General features: G+C 48.4%; 1 protein-coding gene across 5 annotated transcripts in view; it reads right to left on the bottom strand.

Annotated features, from left to right (window-relative positions):
- CAMSAP1 (calmodulin regulated spectrin associated protein 1) overlaps positions 1–17,611 on the bottom strand; it is a 33,209-nt gene extending 15,598 nt beyond the window's left edge. The window contains exons 1-2 of one of the 5 annotated variants that reach the window (XM_071454425.1): positions 17,185–17,611; positions 8,145–8,307 (exon numbers count right to left, since the gene is read on the bottom strand). In XM_071454425.1, the coding sequence (XP_071310526.1) occupies positions 8,145–8,307; positions 17,185–17,277 (256 nt within the window). In that variant the 5' untranslated portion in view covers positions 17,278–17,611. Of the gene's footprint in view, positions 1–8,144; positions 8,308–8,676; positions 8,755–8,938; positions 9,136–16,603; positions 16,812–17,184 lie in introns of those variants that run through there. The other 4 variants (XM_071454422.1, XM_071454423.1, XM_071454426.1 and 1 more) reach the window with 4 other exon arrangements.
- Positions 17,612–18,053: the final 442 nt, after the last annotated feature.

The raw sequence follows: 18,053 nt of genomic DNA, 5'->3' as shown, positions 1-18,053 counted from the left end.
AAACCAAGCCACCAATTTTTTAATGGATTCTGGCAATTCAGAAGGAAAAGACCAAAATATCTGACTAAAACCTTGAACATTTTACAAACTAACCAGTGAGCTGATTATCTATTTTTTGTCAAGAGCATTAATCAAACTCTTGTAGCTTTCAGCCTTTAAATAATTCAAGCCTAGGAAGCAAAACCATTCCATTTGGATTAAGCAGGAACTTTAAACCAAATCTAAAATTGAACTTCTTCTGCCTTGGCCCAATTTCCACAAGTTGTGTTAGGATTTTTATCAAACTGATCCTAGCCCCTGAGTGTAATAATTTAGAAGAAGCTAAAATTAGCAACACAGAGGGCCTCACCCTTGCACACCACCAGCCATAAACACATTTTTACTACTCCCAGCACAGCTCAGAGCTGGCAGGAGAGAAAAGCACTAACAACAACCAATATTCCAATCACTCTAAATATGTCCAAGACATCTCAAATCCATCCCTTGCTCTATATCCCAAAATAAATCCTTCTCCTCACATTGGGTAATCAGGCTGGAAGCTATTGATCTTTCTAACAACCAAGCAGGAATAATGAGAGTCTGCAGCTCCAAGAAAAATATTTTCTAGCCTCAAGTGTATTGTCTTAATAGAAGCCTGACATTTCCTAAATTTCAAACATAAAATTCTATCTGATGCTATCCAGTCACTCTGAATATTTTTCCCCAAAGTCACTTAAACAGTTCATTTTAAATATATACATCTACACTTAAAAGAATTATTAATTTGGCAGCATATTTACTTTTCATTCAGCTCATTTCCAGAATAATTAAATTTTCCCATTCCAAGAAACTCCTACCCATATCTTTGAGCTGCAAAATAAGGCACACAGTAATTGTATGCTGCAGAGCACTTGATGTTCATGAAGAAGAGGGATGGAGACAGAGTGCTACTGCATGAGCTACAAGTACATCTCACTTAGATAAAAATATGCAGCAAACCAGTGTTGTCTAACAGCTCCTGTCAGTCAGACAGTGCTGGTCCTTTTTCAAAATGGGAAGAAAGTTTAAAAAGCTTTCTAAAATTTTTAAAAATTGAGATAACTATTTTTCCTTTCTGACACTGAATGTGACTTTCCACTGAAGGTGGTTGGAAGAGACAAAATAAAAAACCCACTGGCACCATCTAAGTAGCATTTGTTAACATGGCTGTCCATTTTTAGTGAAACACAGAATAAATTCAGATATTTTTAATCTTCTTAATATTAGTGAACCTGACCTAAAATCAAAGGCTGTTGAAAGCTCATTCCAGTTAATGGCCATTTCCATTTCCAGATAGAGAACTCCAGCTCCCATTTCTAAAGACTGAGGAAAGATGCAAAAATCCAAATGCAAAGCAGCTCGTGCAATTCAACATTTTAGTTCATCACAAGCAGCTACACCTTTAACAACCAAAGACACGTTGCTTTGTACTGGAATTATTTGTGAAAGGAAATAATACAAGCTCATAAAATATCCATGAAGTTGTACATCTCTGGCAGAGCACGAGCACCACTCCAAATTTTAAAGGCTTTTTTTTAAAACAACACAAAAAAAAATGCAAATCCCAAAAGTCTGCAATCTGAAGCACTTGGATGAGGGGTTTTGTTCCAACACCTGCTCTCCACCAGCTCAGGAACTGAGGGGACTGCCTGGAATTGGGCTGGAATGGTGGACAAAGAGCCCTGAAACCCCTCCTGCCCCTCAGCCTGGATTTTCCTGGGGATTTTCCCTTCTCCACAAGGTAGAGAGACTGGGATTGTTTTATAGACTGTAAGCACAGCAAGGAAAAAGGATTCTCTGCAGCACTGACATGCCCAGGAGGGAAGCAATCCATAGGACTGGGGTCTTTACACACATTACTGACACAGGAGAGGCCATGGGAGCTGAGCCCCCTGTGACAGGGACAGGCAGAGCTCCCACATCAGTTTCTGATTAAACCAGCTCCATTTCAATGATTTTTAAAAGCCTTTTCTAGCACTAAATGGATCTAGTTCTTAGTGAGGAGATTCCATGTCACAGAAATCAATAGGTTAAAAAAACCACAAACCCAAACAAACAACCCAAAACACACAAACAAAAAAGAAGAAAATAAAAACCCCAACTTGCATCGTGTCATTCAATCTGAATGCCCAGTCAAGAAACCTGAAATCTTTTTCTTTTATACTGAAGACTCCTCTAATTTCATATTTCTCATCTCCATATAACTGCTTAAGGACTGAATGGATTTGGATTGACCAGGATTAAGGGTAGGGCTGGGTGGGAACAACTTTTAGTACCAGGATTAATAATTTCACTTCCTACTATCCCAGGAAGTTATTAATCAACATTAATCCTCCAATAAATGCAATTTATTTCACTGTAAACACTTGCCCAGGTTTATTTTTCACATTAGTACACAGAACACTTCTGTCTGTCACACACAGGAACAGTCCTGTAGCTGACTTATGTCCTGCCTAATGATCCATAAAAAAATTAAAGATATAAAAACCACATCAAAGCCTAAGAGTGACAATACTAACTTAATTATTTCAAATTTATTTATGCTGGGCATAGTGGCAGGCACAAATAAAAGAGAAATAAATGGCAGGAAAACTTCCAATGCAAACAGGATGCTAAATTAGTGTATAATTCTGAGTTGGGAAACTTCCAAATAGAATTGATGTCCTGTACTCAATGCACTTGTCTCAAAAGGGGTAACACAGAACAGACAAAAAAAGGCTTTAATTGAGAGGTGTCTTCAATATTTGAAATCTGCATCTGAAAGTGCAACTGAAGACACTGATCTCACCTTTCACACCTGTTAATTATCCTTACCTGCAGCACCAGGGCTGCTCCTTCTCCAACCCCTTAAAAACAACAGAATTCCCACACTGCCAGAAATCCCAGAAATGCTCTGTCACTTTTAGAACAGCTCCACCCCATCAAATTTACCCAGTGCTGATTTCAACCACTCACCATGGCCACATGAGCAGCCCCTGCTATCATGGACACCTTTTCTCCCCCCTTTTTATGGATCAGACAAACCAAAGGTGTCACAGCCTTTGTGCTGGTCTCACTACAGAATGTGCCAATGCTCTTTTGGAAGAAAATGTCCCAGGCTTTCCAAGCCCCAGTTTCTATCAGCATCTTTTCCAGCACCTTCTTTCCATGACCTATAACTGAACCTGGAGGTTGGAAAAGTTCTGTTCATTAAAAATTGAGTTTTTTACACATTTATGCCTTGGATTTTGGAGAAAATCGACACAAAAAATTCACTCCTGAGAAATTAACACCTAAGCTGTAGCTACAAAAGTTTCTGCTCTAGCAGTTTAACAAATCATACTAAAAGAAACCAAATTAAATCATGTCCTTATTTTTTGCTTATCAAGAAGCCTCCAGTACAATTTTTTCATTCAGCCATTGTTTTGGTCAGTTCCATGGTATCAATGGGTTCTAATATCTCAAAAACTGTCAGCTGTGAGTATAAATCTTCAAGTACAAAAAATCCTTGAGAGGATTACAAAAATAACTTAACTTACAACAACTGTCAGAGAGACAATTATTGCCAGACTCTCCTTGCTTCAGGGGAGGGAGCATTTCTTTATCATCTCCCTTACAAAAACCTGTTCAAAGACAACCACCTGATTCTGACTTGATAAAGAAAAATACAGTAATCTGAACAAATTTGACTTATCCCTTGAACTGAGGAGGTGGATCCACCCCAGATGTTATTTTACCTGCAGAAGATGAAGAACTGGTTTCACCTGGAAAGGGAGCCAAGCTGTCCTGGTAAACAGCACGAAGCTTATTCACATTCTGAGCAGGATTTCATTAGTATCAGTATCTGTTCCCAGAATTATTCAGCACTGCTGAATGTCCAGGCTGAGCACAAACTCCACCTTTTCAGCACTAAGACCACCAGAATATAAATATTTTGTGTTGGTTCTCATGACAGCACTGAATTCTAAAGCCTGTAAGTGATCTGGAATAGGACACGTGAAGATTTACATACAACAGGCAGGAAAACCCCAAGCTAAAGGCTTTGCAAACTGCTGGGAGAGTGACTGCACTTATTATCATATCTTTTGATCAAGGATAAAGCCACAATCCTGGATAAAGCAGAAGAAACAAAATAATAATTATGGGATCCTTCACCCCAGTAAACTTCACACAATAATACTCAGTGTTTATCAAACAGCTGCTATTCAAAAAACAAATGTTTAACTGTTAATATTTGCTAAACACAACAGCTTTCTTAAAAGGATTTTTTCTACCAGCCTGAGAAGAAAGCTGACAAAAGACAAGCAGGGAATCCAGGGATTTAGGGAATTTAGCCCAGGAAACATCCTCACACTGCCTCTACCAGCTGGTAACTGTGGGGAGCTATTACAGCACTGTACATCCTTATTTAGCAAGCAAGTTCTAAGTATTCCAAGACCAAAAAAACCAAACCTGCATTTCCCCTCCAATGCATTCCATTAGTCCTTGGCTCTCCTGCCTGCATCTTGCCAAAGGTTTCAGGCTACTGTCAGCTTTAAGTCTGGAAACTATGTAAAGCTCCCAGCCCTGATAAATAAGTAAAAACCCTTTTGAAAAATCTGAATTTTGCACACTGTTTTACAGAACCAACAATATCTGCTATGGCAAAGTTGGAACACTGAGACATTTCCATATCCTTCAATACCTAAATTTAATATTGCAGCCATGATGATGGAAAACATAATTTCTACACATAAATTAGTGCCACATTAAATCTGCTGAGAAATCAGGAGTGTTCATTGTCCCAAGTGGTACCAAATGAAACCATCCTGAGTTTGCTCTTTCCAGCTGCTGCTGCTCAGAGCCCCAGGGGCCAGTGGGGCTGAAGGGCCAGGTCCCCTTCCCACTGCTGTGCATGGCCTCATTCCTGCCTGGCAATCTGGATCATTCCAAGCACTGTGGAAAAGTGATCTCCCCATGGAGGGCTTGCCAAGGCTCCCCAGCCCTCCCACACTCACCCTCTGTCAGGTGAAGTTCCCCACTCTCAGTGGCAGCTTTGCTCCTCAATCCTTTAAGCATCAGGAGATCGAATTCCCTGAAGTGACTGGTTGGGTCTCATCAAAGTTTGAGGATGAAAAAAGCTAATTCTGGTCTAATTAAACTCCATTTTCTCAAACCACTGTCTCAGCTAAAGGGACTTAGAACCTTTCCAGGCCACAGAAGGTTTCCAGATGTGCTCAGAGTGAGAGTGATCCGTGTCAGTACTCCCAGCTTTATTTGGGGAGATGGATGACAGTGAATGGAGAGAGGCCTTCCTTCACTCCCAGCTTTATTTGGGGAGATGGATGACAGTGACTGGAGAGAGGCCTTCCTTCACAACATCCCTCCCCTCTGCTTTCTGGAATCCACACAAACAGTTGTAGGACCTCCCTCTGGAGCCCATCTGTGCCAGCCAGGAGCTGCAGGTTTCCAGGAACAAACCATCCAGCCCAGCTCCTGTGCAAGAGGAGGAGCTGTCTGCCAGTGTTTGTGTAGCTGCTCCGTTGTTTGGCTACCGAAATTCTCTTTTCATGGCCAGAAGGTGAAAAAAAGAAAATAAAAAGGAGGACTGCATCATCTTGTATTACCAAATAAAACAAAGCCCAAACTAGGACTTCAAAGTATTCATCATGCATGCTCCCAGTGATTTGTCCTTGAGGAAAAAAAAAACAAAGGATGAATGAAGAATTTTCTTATTTAAATGTCAGCTTAGAAGCTGAGAATTCAAATATCCTTTAACAGCAAAGAGGAAATACAGTTGCAAGTAGAACCTGAAGTGATGAATGACTTTCAGTAACATTCTACACCAGCATCAAATTCCTGTTCTTGACCCTTTCCACTCTCCACCATGACCTCAGCCTTACCTGAGCTCAGATGAAAACAAAATGCACCAGAATTTGAAGGATTAAGGCACAAAATTATGTCAATTCAAAAATCAAATCCAAATCTAACATCTCAGAAAAATGTTCATTCACTTGAAGGCAGTTATGGAGACCTGGTAAGATTTACTTCAGAACAGAAGTGTTTTAATGTTACAAACAGATAAGCTTTTTTTTACCAAATTAACCAGAAACAAGTCTAAAATAATAAAAAGTCCTCAAGGCCTTTAATAATAAAAAGTCCTCAAGCCCTTTAATCTGCATAGTGAGATTTTAAATAATAAAATCACAACTGATTGTAGCTGCCCAAGACTCGCTGAACAACATCCAATATCTTAAAACCAAAACACAGCCCTGAGAGATGACAAGTAATGTGTTAAATTCAAGTATTATTCCAAATTATAATCACACAGGAAAGCTTCTTAAACCCATCTCTCTATGAATTAAAGAGGCTTATAAATTTCTAGGGATTGTGCAATGTTATTCCAGCAGTAATGGCTAACATGTGACAGAGACTTGCAGGAGCCATTTCAAAAATCAAACTACATTTCCACGGGCCACAGTCCTGCTAAGACACACACAGACACCAATCCTCACTCACTGGAGAAAAAAATGACTTTTTCCTATTGTTTGTGCCATTTAAATGTTGTTCTTTGTAATCTGAAGAAGCCTAAATGCAAGGAGAATAACTGGCAGAGGCTGCTGCAGCCAGACATCCCAGCTCTGCCACGGGAAAAGCTGATTCTTTGTAGCTTTTAGTCACAGGAAAGCCAAATACTTTTACAACCTGTGTTGTCAGGAGCATAAACAGACTTGCCATTAAGCAATTAACTGGTCCAAGAGGTTCAGACACAGCCCTGAGTGCTGGAGCAGCCACCACCCAGCACACGAGGCCAGAGCTCTCTCTGCAGCGTAGGATCCGTGCCAGCCCCTTCCCATTTAGGATCAGCTTCCCTTGGACACAAAGTCACAACATAAATAGTGCATCCCCAGGTCTGGAATAACTGTTTTATCAGGAATGGCTAAAAAGTTTCAGGAAATGTTGCAAACAATTCCAGTAACTGAGAAATATTTACATCAGGAAGTGGCTGTTCTGTTCTTTTGAGTTATCAATGTTCCACTGACAGCCTCCCCAAATTCCCACATTTTCAGACGTCATCTGATCCGTGGGGGTTTTTTTGCCTCTTGTTGCTGGTAACAAAATACATCAAACACTGTAAACTCCATTTTTTTTTTGCCCACAATCACCAAGATGAGGGAGACACTGACAGGGCTGGAAATGTTTAAGGAGAAAAATAATTGATAAAAAATATTCCAGCAAGGATTAATATTTAATGGCAGGAATGGACCACTTTTCTTCAGCCTTGTCACCAAGTAAGCCAGTGCTAATCCATTAAGCATATTATGAGTTTGGAGAATTAGACTTAGATTAACAGGGCCACCTCATTTTCCAAAACAAGACTCTATACATGTTTTTATTACATCTTTTGTTCTGAGTATTGCATCCTATTTCTTCACAATGAAGCTGCTTAAATTCGAGATGCATCTTGTACATCGAGACAGATCTAGTTCAAAACAAAAGAGGATATTTCAATAGCTGCCAGGAAAACACTGTACAAATATACTCCAAGAATATTTATTTTTCCACGTTTGACAGTAAAAGTTTATGACAATGTGAGGGAAGGAAGAACTCCTCTATTCCCTACAACCTGCTCTTTAATGTCACAGTGCCCAAACTACAGCTGCTCATTCAACACTTCTTTCCACAAAGGAAAAATGCTGCTGAAGATAAACAGATGATTTTTTAGAACATTTTGAATGTAAAACCATAATGTGATATAAAAGAAGTTCTAACTGAGCATACAAAGGGAGTCAAGGTCCCAGCATCTGTTGGCCAAGATGACCAGACAAGGAAGAACCCAAAGCCTGGAGGGACTTGGGGCCTGCAAGCAGTGACATAAAGCCCTGTGGAACAAAGTCTGCTTAGCTAAAGCAAGGATTTAAACATTTTGAGGCAGGCAGTTCTTGCCAAGCACCATCTGGGAGCATTCACCATTAGGTTTGCTGATTCAGGGCATCTCATACAGTCCCGTTATTCCTGTTTAAGGTACCAGCAAAGATACAGGAGAACAGGCTGCCATATTATTGATATTTAAAACAAAGCCAAATTTAATTACTCCTCAAACAGCAGGGGAGACAGAAAAAGCAAGAACAAAATCAAGAATGACTTCTTGACAGAGGTGATCTTACCTATTCCGTAGGCTTTAGCACAGATCCATTGTAGATTAGCAGCTATTTTTGCTCTGGCTGAATCATAGAGCTCCAAAGGGACAATCTCAACTGCACTATCTGTCAGAGCATCCATTTTTCTTCTGGTACTATCTCCACCCGCACAAACATCAACATCCACCATCTAAAACAAAAACAAAAGGCAGAGACTTTTACACGAGCCGACGATTCATTCTAAAGGCACACAGGAGAGGGGCTGGTCACACAACAGGCCCGACATCCTTCGGGATTTCCATCGGCAGGGCTGATGTAGCGATTCCAAACCCGCTCGGAAATCAAAAGGCATCGGAGCCCGGGGCGAGCATCCCTTATTGTCAAGGGCAGGGCCTGGCTCGGCGAGCCCTGGGCCGAGGCAGCGGAGAAAGGCGCAGCCCCGTCACCTGCCGCTGGGATAAAGGGAGGACGGGGCTCTCCCGAACAATGCGGGCAGGTACCGCCGCCCCCTCCCCGCCCGCGGGGCCGCGCCGGGGCAGGGGCAGAGCCGGGGCAGCACCTGCGGCTCCTTCCCCCGCCGCGCCCCCGAGAAGCAGCAGAGGCTCCGCGCCCGCACGCCCATGGCCGGGCCGAGCAGCGCCGGGGGCCGGCGGCGCCCCCTCCCCGCATCCCCGCCCCACCCGGGCGGAGGCGGCGGCGGCGAGGGCGGGGGAGGCGGGGGGCGCAGCCCACCCGGCGCCGGCTCCGCGCAGGCCCCCGCCGAGCCCCCGCCGCCGCCGCTCCCCCCCGCCCGCCGCGGCCTGCAGGCCCCGCCGCCTCACCTTGCCGCGCTACCGCCGCCTCATCCCCGGCGCGAGGAGGGGGCACGGCGGTGCCCGGAGCCCCGGCGGGGCGGGGGTGGGGAGGCTCGGCGGGCCCGGTGCCGGTGCGGGAGGCACGGACGGAGCCGCCGCCGCCGCCGCCGAGGGGCCGCGGCTGCCACAGCGCTCGGGGCCGCGCGCGCGCGCGCGCATGCGCCCGCCTCCCGCCCCGCGCGCGCCCGCGCCCTCTCTCCGATCCCCCCCCACTCCCCTCCCGCCGCTCCCGCCGCTCCCGCCTCGCCCGGCCCGGGGCGCGCGCGCGCGCGCTCGGCGGGAAAAGGGAGAGGCGGGAGGGAGCGGGGAGGGGAGGCGGGAGCGCCTGCGCGTGCGCGCGCGCGCGGGGTGCACGACCGCCCGCCGCGCGCGCGCGCGCGCCAGGCAACCGTTGCCATGGCGACCGCGCCCGGCCCGCGCGCGCGGGGAGCGCGGACCCGCCCCTCACGGCCCCGCCGCCCGCGCGGCCCCTCACGGACACACGGCCCCTCACAGATCCCCGAACCCTCACGGAAACACAGCCCCTCACGGACACACGGCCCCTCACGGACCCACATCTCTGGCACACCCACGATCCTTATGGAGCTGCCCCACCTCACGCACCCACAACCATCAGGGTCTTCCTGCCCTCACAGCTCTGCCCTCTACACCATCTTGAGGGCAGGTGGTGACCAGGGCTGCTGGGGGAGCACCGGGGTCCAGCCTGTGGGACTCATGGTGGAGAAAGAGCCCCTTTGGTTAAAAATGGGGTGAACAAGAGTGACTTGAGCTGTGTCCCACTCCTGTGACCTGTCAGGCAGGTCCTGGCTCTCCCAACCCACAGCCCGGGGCAAGTGTGGGGTCTGCAGGGCAGGAGGTGGAATTGGGGCTGCTGAGCCCCCATCCCCATCCTCACCCTATGGAGTCACATCCCAGCCTTCTCTCTGGATGCAGGGAAGCACAGAAATGCCAAAGAAACTGCCTCTCCACAAAACCCACCACTGTGGGAACCTTTAGGTGCCTGATAGATTCCTCTGTACCAAAGCACTTGTTTTATTAAGTGCGGGAAGGGTTGAAATTTCTTTCAATAAAACATTGGGTTTGTATCAAAAAGTACCAGCAATACTTTTCTTCATGGTATTACAAATAATATCCTTCAAGATTTGCTAAGCTACTCCATGCTCACCATCAAAGGATGTCAGATGGTTTTCAGGCCGAAGCCTGACTTACACATCTTATGTTTCTCGGCAAAAAGAGAATTTCTTTCCCTGCTTTATGTTGTGATCTGTAACAACAGCAAGAAATGTGTGACAGTTTCAAGTTGTGGGTTTTTTTGCTGTTAGACACACTCTTGTCTCCCAGCCCTGTCTCCTGCTGTCCTGCAGTCCACACAGCAAGCAGAGGTCACAGAGTCCTAGAGGAGAACCATGGAATATCCTGAGCTGGAAGGAACCCACAGCATCACTGAGTCCAGCCGTGTCCCTGCACAGACACCCAGCCATCCTCAGGGCCTCCTTTGGATGCTCTCTGACAGCTTTAGATCCTGCTTATCTTGTGGTGCCCAAAGCTCTGTGCAGTTTTGGCCACCACTGTGTACCAGGCTCGTGATCAAAACTGGATCCTGCAGATTAGCTCACTTGACAAGAGACTTTTAGGGCTCGTCTGAAAAGTGAAGCTGCATGATTGAGCTTCGAGCCTTTAATGCCTGTGCTGGCCAGATGAATTATCTTCATATCCATCTACTGAAACCATGATTATAAGTTTAGCTGCACAACAGCGATAGCAGACTGACCTTATTCTACCTAATTTTGTTATGATTCTCATAAATTATTTTCCTGCTGCATGTAACTGGTAGATTATATGAATATTTCAGAATCATTAAAGATTCATTTGGGTCTGTCTTAAGATTTAATGTTTACTTCCCTGTGTCTTCTCAAAGTGCAAGGGGAGGGCATTCTTTGTTTGTGTCACCAGGAAATACAATCTGGTGTCCAAAGGTTATTCCAGCCTCCATCACTCTTCCATATTGCAGGATTGTGTGCAATTAAATTGTCTTTGCAAACAACTTGCTGGTTGTTTAATAATCTCTGTTTGAAGGGTTTGGTTTTCAACACAGTGGTTACAGGCTCTCGATTTGTGGTGTTATCATCAGAACAAGCTGCTCTTGTTTTTAGATTAAGCTTTAAGGCCGAATCCAAATCCCCTTATATTTGAGAAGAATGTTTTCATTTTCCTGGTGGATTGGGCAATAGGAACAGAACAGCCCTTGGATTCCTGGAGCAGGTGACCCGTGAAAGGTGAAGGTGTAAGCCGGAGAAAACTGACCTGCATCTTCCTCTGACATATTTTTCCTTGAGGCAAGGAATGGATCCAATTGTCAAACTTATCAGGAACAAAAATATGCTCTAAGAAGGCAGCAGAAAACCCTCACAAAACCAAGCCAGTATCACCTCAAATCCTGAAACTCTTGGAATAAAAAAAAATGGAAAAAGTACAAAGGGGAGCGCTCTCCTTTCCCAGGCCTCTGCTGCACAGAGGATCCTGGCCCTGGAATTCCCTCTTGCTCTGCCCCTTTTTCTCCTCTCTACACCTCTTCCAGTCTGGTGTGGAATGTGCTGCCACTTCTTCCTCTATGGTAATTCCCTGAAACTCTGCTATTGAGGGCATTTGCATGTCCGTAAGTGGAAGCCAAAATTGATGTTTTGGGAATCTTTCTGGGTGATGATGAAGTGGTTTGTCAGGAACTCGGCATCATCCCACACCAGCGTCCTCAAACTTGTCCTGGAGATAGAAAGCCTGCATTTTAAGTGGGAGGGTCACCAGTGAATTGCTAAGTGTATTTGGCTTTTCTGTGAGAAAATAAATGACTCTCCCGTATTCAGCAGCAACAAATTCATCTGCAATTTGCATGCTGCTTGTTTCTTTCTGTGCTCCAAGGCTTTTCTTCTGGAAAATGGTAATACATTGCTTTTCTACATGAAATAATTTTCCTATTAGTTCTCCTGGATTCCTCACGCACTGAGAGTGGGTGTACACGTGAACTGACACAACTTGTCTTCCAGCAGTGCTCTGAGGTTAATTACTAGCAGGCAATTCCTTTGAGAAATCACCATATTCACACATGACACTTACTGCAGGTAGCAAAGCTGGACCCTTGTGCTTGTTTTCTGCCACACTGGATAAAAGCCTGGGATTTTGGTTTCTTCCACCTCGTTTCAATTATCAATACTGGGAGACTACAAATAGAATAAGAGTATCAGTTCCCAGAATACCTGATGTCCCCAAGGACAGCAGATCTAAATTAATGTTGTAAAAAAAAAATATCTTCTGTAAAAATACAAATGTGCTGTGGCCTGGGACTTACAGGCTGAAGATGGGTCCTGGGTATGTAGGGGAAGAATGGTTTGGGTTGGAAAGGACCTTAAAGATCATTTTGTTCCAAATCCCTGCAGTGGGAGGGACACCTTCCACTATCCCAGGTTTCTCCACGCCCCATCCAACCTGACCTGGAACATTTCCAAGGATGGGCAGCCACAGCTTGTCCTCAGCAGCCAATAAAGGCATGTGGCTCTCTCTGGGAAGAGATTTTTTGCCTTCAATCTTGCCCAACAGCTGCTGCCTGTGCTCTGCAGAACAGGTAGAGAAACATTCAAATGAATGAACATTTTTATCTCTTACCCTTGCAAAATTTCCAAGACAGCCATGAGAGCTGGGGGTGGCCCCAGCAGAGCAGCGAGCAGCTCATGCACACTCACAGCCCTGGCTGCTTGCAGCTCTCCTCAGGGCCCTATTTTCAGCCTGGACTAATTTTGAACCCTGCTGTAGCTGCTTCCCTGTGCTTAGTTCTGCAGGGCCTCGTTTGCCCCGGTGCTGAGCACTTAATATCCCCAGCCAGGATTGACTTAGAGCCTGGGCACAGCCCGAGGTCACAGCGTGGGGCCAAGGCTGGCACTGCCTGGGGGGCAGAGGGGTCTGTCTCCTCTGTGCCTATCAGATTTGGTGTCCTAAACATATGCACGTAGCACAGAGATCAAAACAAAAGTTACATCTTACTAGAAATTCCAGAAGGAAAAGGAGATGTGGTCAAGAAGGCACTTAAAATATCTCCTGACTGACAGGAGCCTGGGTCCCATCACACGAGGGGGAGTGGGGGGCTGGCAGCCTCCTCATGCTCTTGCTGCTCTGACAGCTCCACGTGTCTTTTCCTCCCTTGTACAAAGTAGTTTCCTGTGACAGCCCATCAGGGAGGCAGCCTCAGGGAGCAGAGAGCAGGACATTATTCTTAGTAATGGAGGCGTCACTTCAGTGCCATTCCCAGCAGCACGGGAACCGTTTCTGAGGCACAGCGCCGCTGTCAGCAGCTCCTTATCTCCACTTCTGTGGCTCGGCAGGAATATGCAGTGGCAAGGCCTTGTGCATCAGGGAACCACAGGAAACGAGCAGCATTTTTCATGTAAATAAAGAAAACAAATGAAGTGCAGGTAGTAGGGCTCTATTTCATTCATGCTTTTGTGTTATTTCAAAGGTAATGTATATGCAACTCAGCTGTTATGCTGATGAGTGCAACAAGTTATTCAGATTTATTTCTTTTTCCGCTGCTTGGAGTGTTTGATGTGTATCAAACCCAAGAAATGGGATGGGCAGGGAGCACAGGCAGCTCTGCTCCTCACAGAGAGGGGCTTCCCCCCAGCCAGGGACAGGCCCCATCACATTTAAAAGAATACTTGTGTTCAGCACTTATCTTCAAAGTGCTGTGCAAACATTAATTAATGACTCTGTTATTGCCAGGGGGAAGAGCTGGCAGAGGGAGGGGTGACAGCTCACCCTGCCTGCCCTCCTTGCTGGGAGCCAGAGCTTCCTTCCCCAGCTCTGAGGAGTGGGATGCTCCATCCCCAGGCCTCCAGTTACCTCCAGCAATTACAGCTCTGGAAGTGCTGCTGGTGGGTTCTGAGTGCCCGCATCAATAACAGGAGGGGGTTTTGCCTGTAAGATATTTTTATCCATGAGATTATTTATTTTTAAAGTCCCTGGACTATGTTTAGGAGGATAATGGGTCAATAGCATTCACAGCCCAGCAGGTTCTCCTGGGAGTCTCATCCCACCATGCCTTGTCATTCCTCAGGCAACCCCAAGCAGGGAGACCCCAGGGACGAGCTGAAATGTTGTCATGATCTAATTAAGGAGCAAATGAGATGTTTCTATCTTTCCATGTATCTTTATATTCATTAAAGCACTTTTAGCAACTACATTTGGGTAGTGCTCAAACAAATCAGTTTCAATGGGGCCTGTTGATTTTCTTTCCCCAGATGATTTCTTTATAAAATGCATTTTTTTTCCTTAGGACACTTTGAGTAAAACTATATTTACCACAACTGTACTACTATGCAAAGACAGAATGACTTATCCCTAACTTTTTCACCACTTAAACATTACAGGAAATCAATGAATAAGTGAAAGACAGGAGAAAAAAAAAAACAAGGAAATAAAAATTGTATTACAAAATACAACATCTTCCCCCTGCTCCTGGCTGTGCAAGGTGCAGGAGCCTAGAGCAAAATGGAACATACTCAGCATCACCATCCCAATAAATGCCATTGGGATTGTGGAGCAGCACAAATCCCTGGCACAGGAATAGCCTGGCATCCATCAGCATGGCACAGAGCCCTCCTCTTGCCATGAGCTGGCACGTGGTTATCCTCAAAAACAACATCCTGATCCCCTGCTAAGCATTACCTTTGGGAATTCACAGCCAACTCAGCCAACCCTTTCCAAAAAGCTGTTACAACACGGTGATTTCACCAAAATGTTCTACATCCATCGCACAGAGGGAGGGAACAAATCTGGGGCTGCCTTGTTCCAGGTCCCCCAGGGGATGCACAAAGGCAAGCACTGCCTGCCAGGTGCTGGAAAATCCATCCCAGCCACAGGAGGGATGTACCTGACCCAGCACTTCCCATTCCCTGTGGCAGATATGAGCTATGGTCTTGCAATACAGAGGATATTTTGAGGACAGGGCAGTCATTTCTGGATTTCAAGGCTTCTTCTTCCACAAATATAAACCTGGGGCCAGCACAGAAACTCGCTCTGGGTGATTTTGATGTGCTTCAGTCCAGCAAAAACTGCCTCAAAAACAAAGCTCCTCTAATTCCCCAGGGAACAGCAGGGTCTGGCGGGGGTGGGCAGTGGCTTCCCACTGCATTTTGCCTCATTCCCATCATTCCCATTCAGTATTTTTAGCTCCTGGTTTTCTGGTGGGATGCAGCTCCCGGTTTCCCTTGCTGCCAGCTCTGTGCCACAGCCAAAGGCTTCACCTGGCAGCCCTGTCCCCTCCTGCCCTGCCTGCAGGGAGGTGCCAAGGCAAACACTGCCCTCCTCACCCGCTTGGGCCCCAGCCAGCTTGCACATGCTCCAACACTCTTAAATCTGTAGCCAGACAAATATGGGAATGTAAAAATTAGTCAGAGGAATTGAAACATCTCCATCCTGCTTGTCCAGGTCTGATTTACAGCAAGAACTTGACGAGGGTAAAATTGAGACACCGAGCAGGAAAGCAAACCATGCCAGAGCCTCTGATGCCCTGGCAGTGAGCTCTGGCTGAAGGACCTCAGAGCAGGATCCCAGGATCAGGGGTGGGCGGTGGCCAGCCTGGTCCCCACACTCCTGGCAGGGATGCCAAAGCCCAGGGGCACACAGTGTGTCCATCCCTGCTGCAGAGCTGGGCACAGAGGGGGTCCTGCATGCCCTGGGGTGCCCATCCCCAGATTCCCCCCGCAATCCCTCCCAATGGCCGTGGCACCTGCCGAGGTTGGCAGAGATGTGGGCAGGACACAGCCCCAGAGCAGGGGGGGTCTAAGCAAGGAGAGTGACCACGACACCATGAGCAGTAGCCGGGCATGAACACAACATGGCTCGTGATGGTCCCGTCCTGCTGTGACACGGGTGGCCCCTCTGTCCCCATGCACAGTGCTGCTGACTTGGGCCATCGGCTGTGGGTGCTGCCTACACGTGTGGGGCTGTACAGCCCTGGTGCCACCATGCTGTGCCATCCCAGCCCTGGTGCCACCATGCTGTGCCATCCCAGCCCTGGTGCCATCCTGCTGTGCCATCCCAGCCCTGGTGCCACCATGCTGTGCCATCCCTGCCCTGGTGCCACCATGCTGTGCCATCCCAGCCCTGGTGCCACCATGCTGTGCCATCCCCGCCCTGGCACCATCATGCTGTGCCATCCCAGCCCTGGTGCCACCCTGCTGTGCCATCCCCGCCCTGGTGCCATCCTGCTGTGCCATCCCCGCCCTGGTGCCACCATGCTGTGCCATCCCAACCCTGGTGCCATCCTGCTGTGCCATCCCAGCCCGCTCCCCACACGTGCCAAGGCTGCTGCCAGCCCAGCGCTCCCTGTCTCAGGCTCCATTCCCTCCCCGGGGTTCGGAAGTGGCCGAGAGCAGCCCGTACCCCTCAGCTGGTCCTGGAACCGGGGTGATGAGACCCACAGGAGCACGTGGAGAAGGGGGTGCTGCAAAGGACGCCCCTGTCCGCGGGGCTGGGGCGCTGGGTGCCGCTGTCTGTCCTGCCGGGCGGACACACGGCAGCTCCGAGAGCCCGAACGCCCCTGAGCAGCCCCTGAGCGGTGAATCCCCGGCAGCCCTGACTTACCGCCGCCCGCCGCCGACATCCTCGCAGCCTCGGGGGTCGCCGGGGGCTCTGGGCAGCTCCCCGTGGCATGGGAGCCCATGGCACGGGCCGGGCTCAGCGCCGGGGGGCTCGGTGCCCTGCGCTCCCCGGGCAGGGCTGGGGGCAGCGGGGCCGCGCTGCGCTCCCCGGCATCGCCGGCATCACCACGGCAACTGCGGGCTGACTCACGCTCCTGCCCAGTGACATCAGAGATGCGGAGGAGGGGGCCGGGGGCTGCGGGGCGATGCCGGCAGCAGATATTTCCGCTTTGCTTTTGGTTAAAGCTGCAAGGTTTTGTGCGGGGAAAGCGCTCAGATGCAGCCCCGCAAGGCAGTGCCACGCCGGGATCTTGGCTGGGGTTTTTTTGTTGCAGGTGAGCCACGGAGACAGGAGGGGGGAAATGGTGGAGCCCATCGGCTCTGAAAGCTGCTCCGTGCTGGTGGCGTGGTGGGACTGGGACAGAGCCAGAGGGACAGACGAGATCCCGCTCCCCCATACTGCCCTTGGAGCTCAGTTCTGTTCACAAAGCCCCAGGTTAAGAAAACAGTTGAGAAATTACTTACTTTGGCTTCCCCTGGCACCAGGACTGGGTGAAGGTCTCTCCTCAGAGGGGATGCATTGGACCCCTCGCGTTCAGGCCCGTTTCTCCTGCACATCCTCCCTCTGGAACACTGCCCTGCAGTGCCCAGCACTTGTGTCCGGCATGGTGGGAGCTGCAAAGGGACCTGGCTTGGAAACCAGTCAGGAGCAGGCAGGAATGTTTGCTGGGCACACACACAGGGGGCTCAGCACCAGCACAAACCAATGCTGCACATACAGAGGTTTTTCAGAGGGATCTGGCAGCACATTTTCTCAGAGCTGGGCCGTGCGGGGTTTCCTCACGTGCCATCTGGTAGCCACAGCCAGGAGCACGGATGCCTCCATCCCCTCCACTCACAGGCTCTGCTAGACTGAGCCTGATGAGACAGAGGAAGTATTTTTAGTGGGATGAGAGTCCTGCACGAGGCTCTGTGCTGAGCAAGAGCAGGCAGTGATGCAGCAGCTCCATCATCTCCAAAAAATAAACTTCTTTCAACCCTCCATGGGAGCAGCTCCCAAGGCATCACAGCCCCAGGCAACATCCCCCACCAGACCCCTCCTGGGGGCTCCTGGGCATCCCTGATTCCATGAGGCTGGAATCAGGGAACCCAACACTTGGGGCTTTTATTTTTAGCCCAGCAAACTATAAATACAGCCCACGGTAACCCACGGGAATCTGAGCGACTGCTGGGCCCGGGAAGTGACAGCACCAGGGGAGCCGAGGCTGCCAGAGCTGCAGCAGCAGGGCTCCAACAGGCAGGGCTCTGCCCTACTCCAGACACCTGGCCTGGATGGAAACACCTCCAACCACTCATGGATTGGGCTGCACCAGGCATGGGGCTGCTGCAGGGGG

The sequence above is a fragment of the Agelaius tricolor genome, unplaced genomic scaffold (genome assembly GCF_023055355.1).
Source record: "Agelaius tricolor isolate 1412-34295 unplaced genomic scaffold, bAgeTri1.0.p SCAF_38, whole genome shotgun sequence".
Lineage (NCBI taxonomy): Eukaryota > Metazoa > Chordata > Aves > Passeriformes > Icteridae > Agelaius > Agelaius tricolor.
The sequence above is the reverse complement of the archived record's forward strand: the minus strand, read 5'-3'. Positions and strand labels throughout refer to the sequence as shown.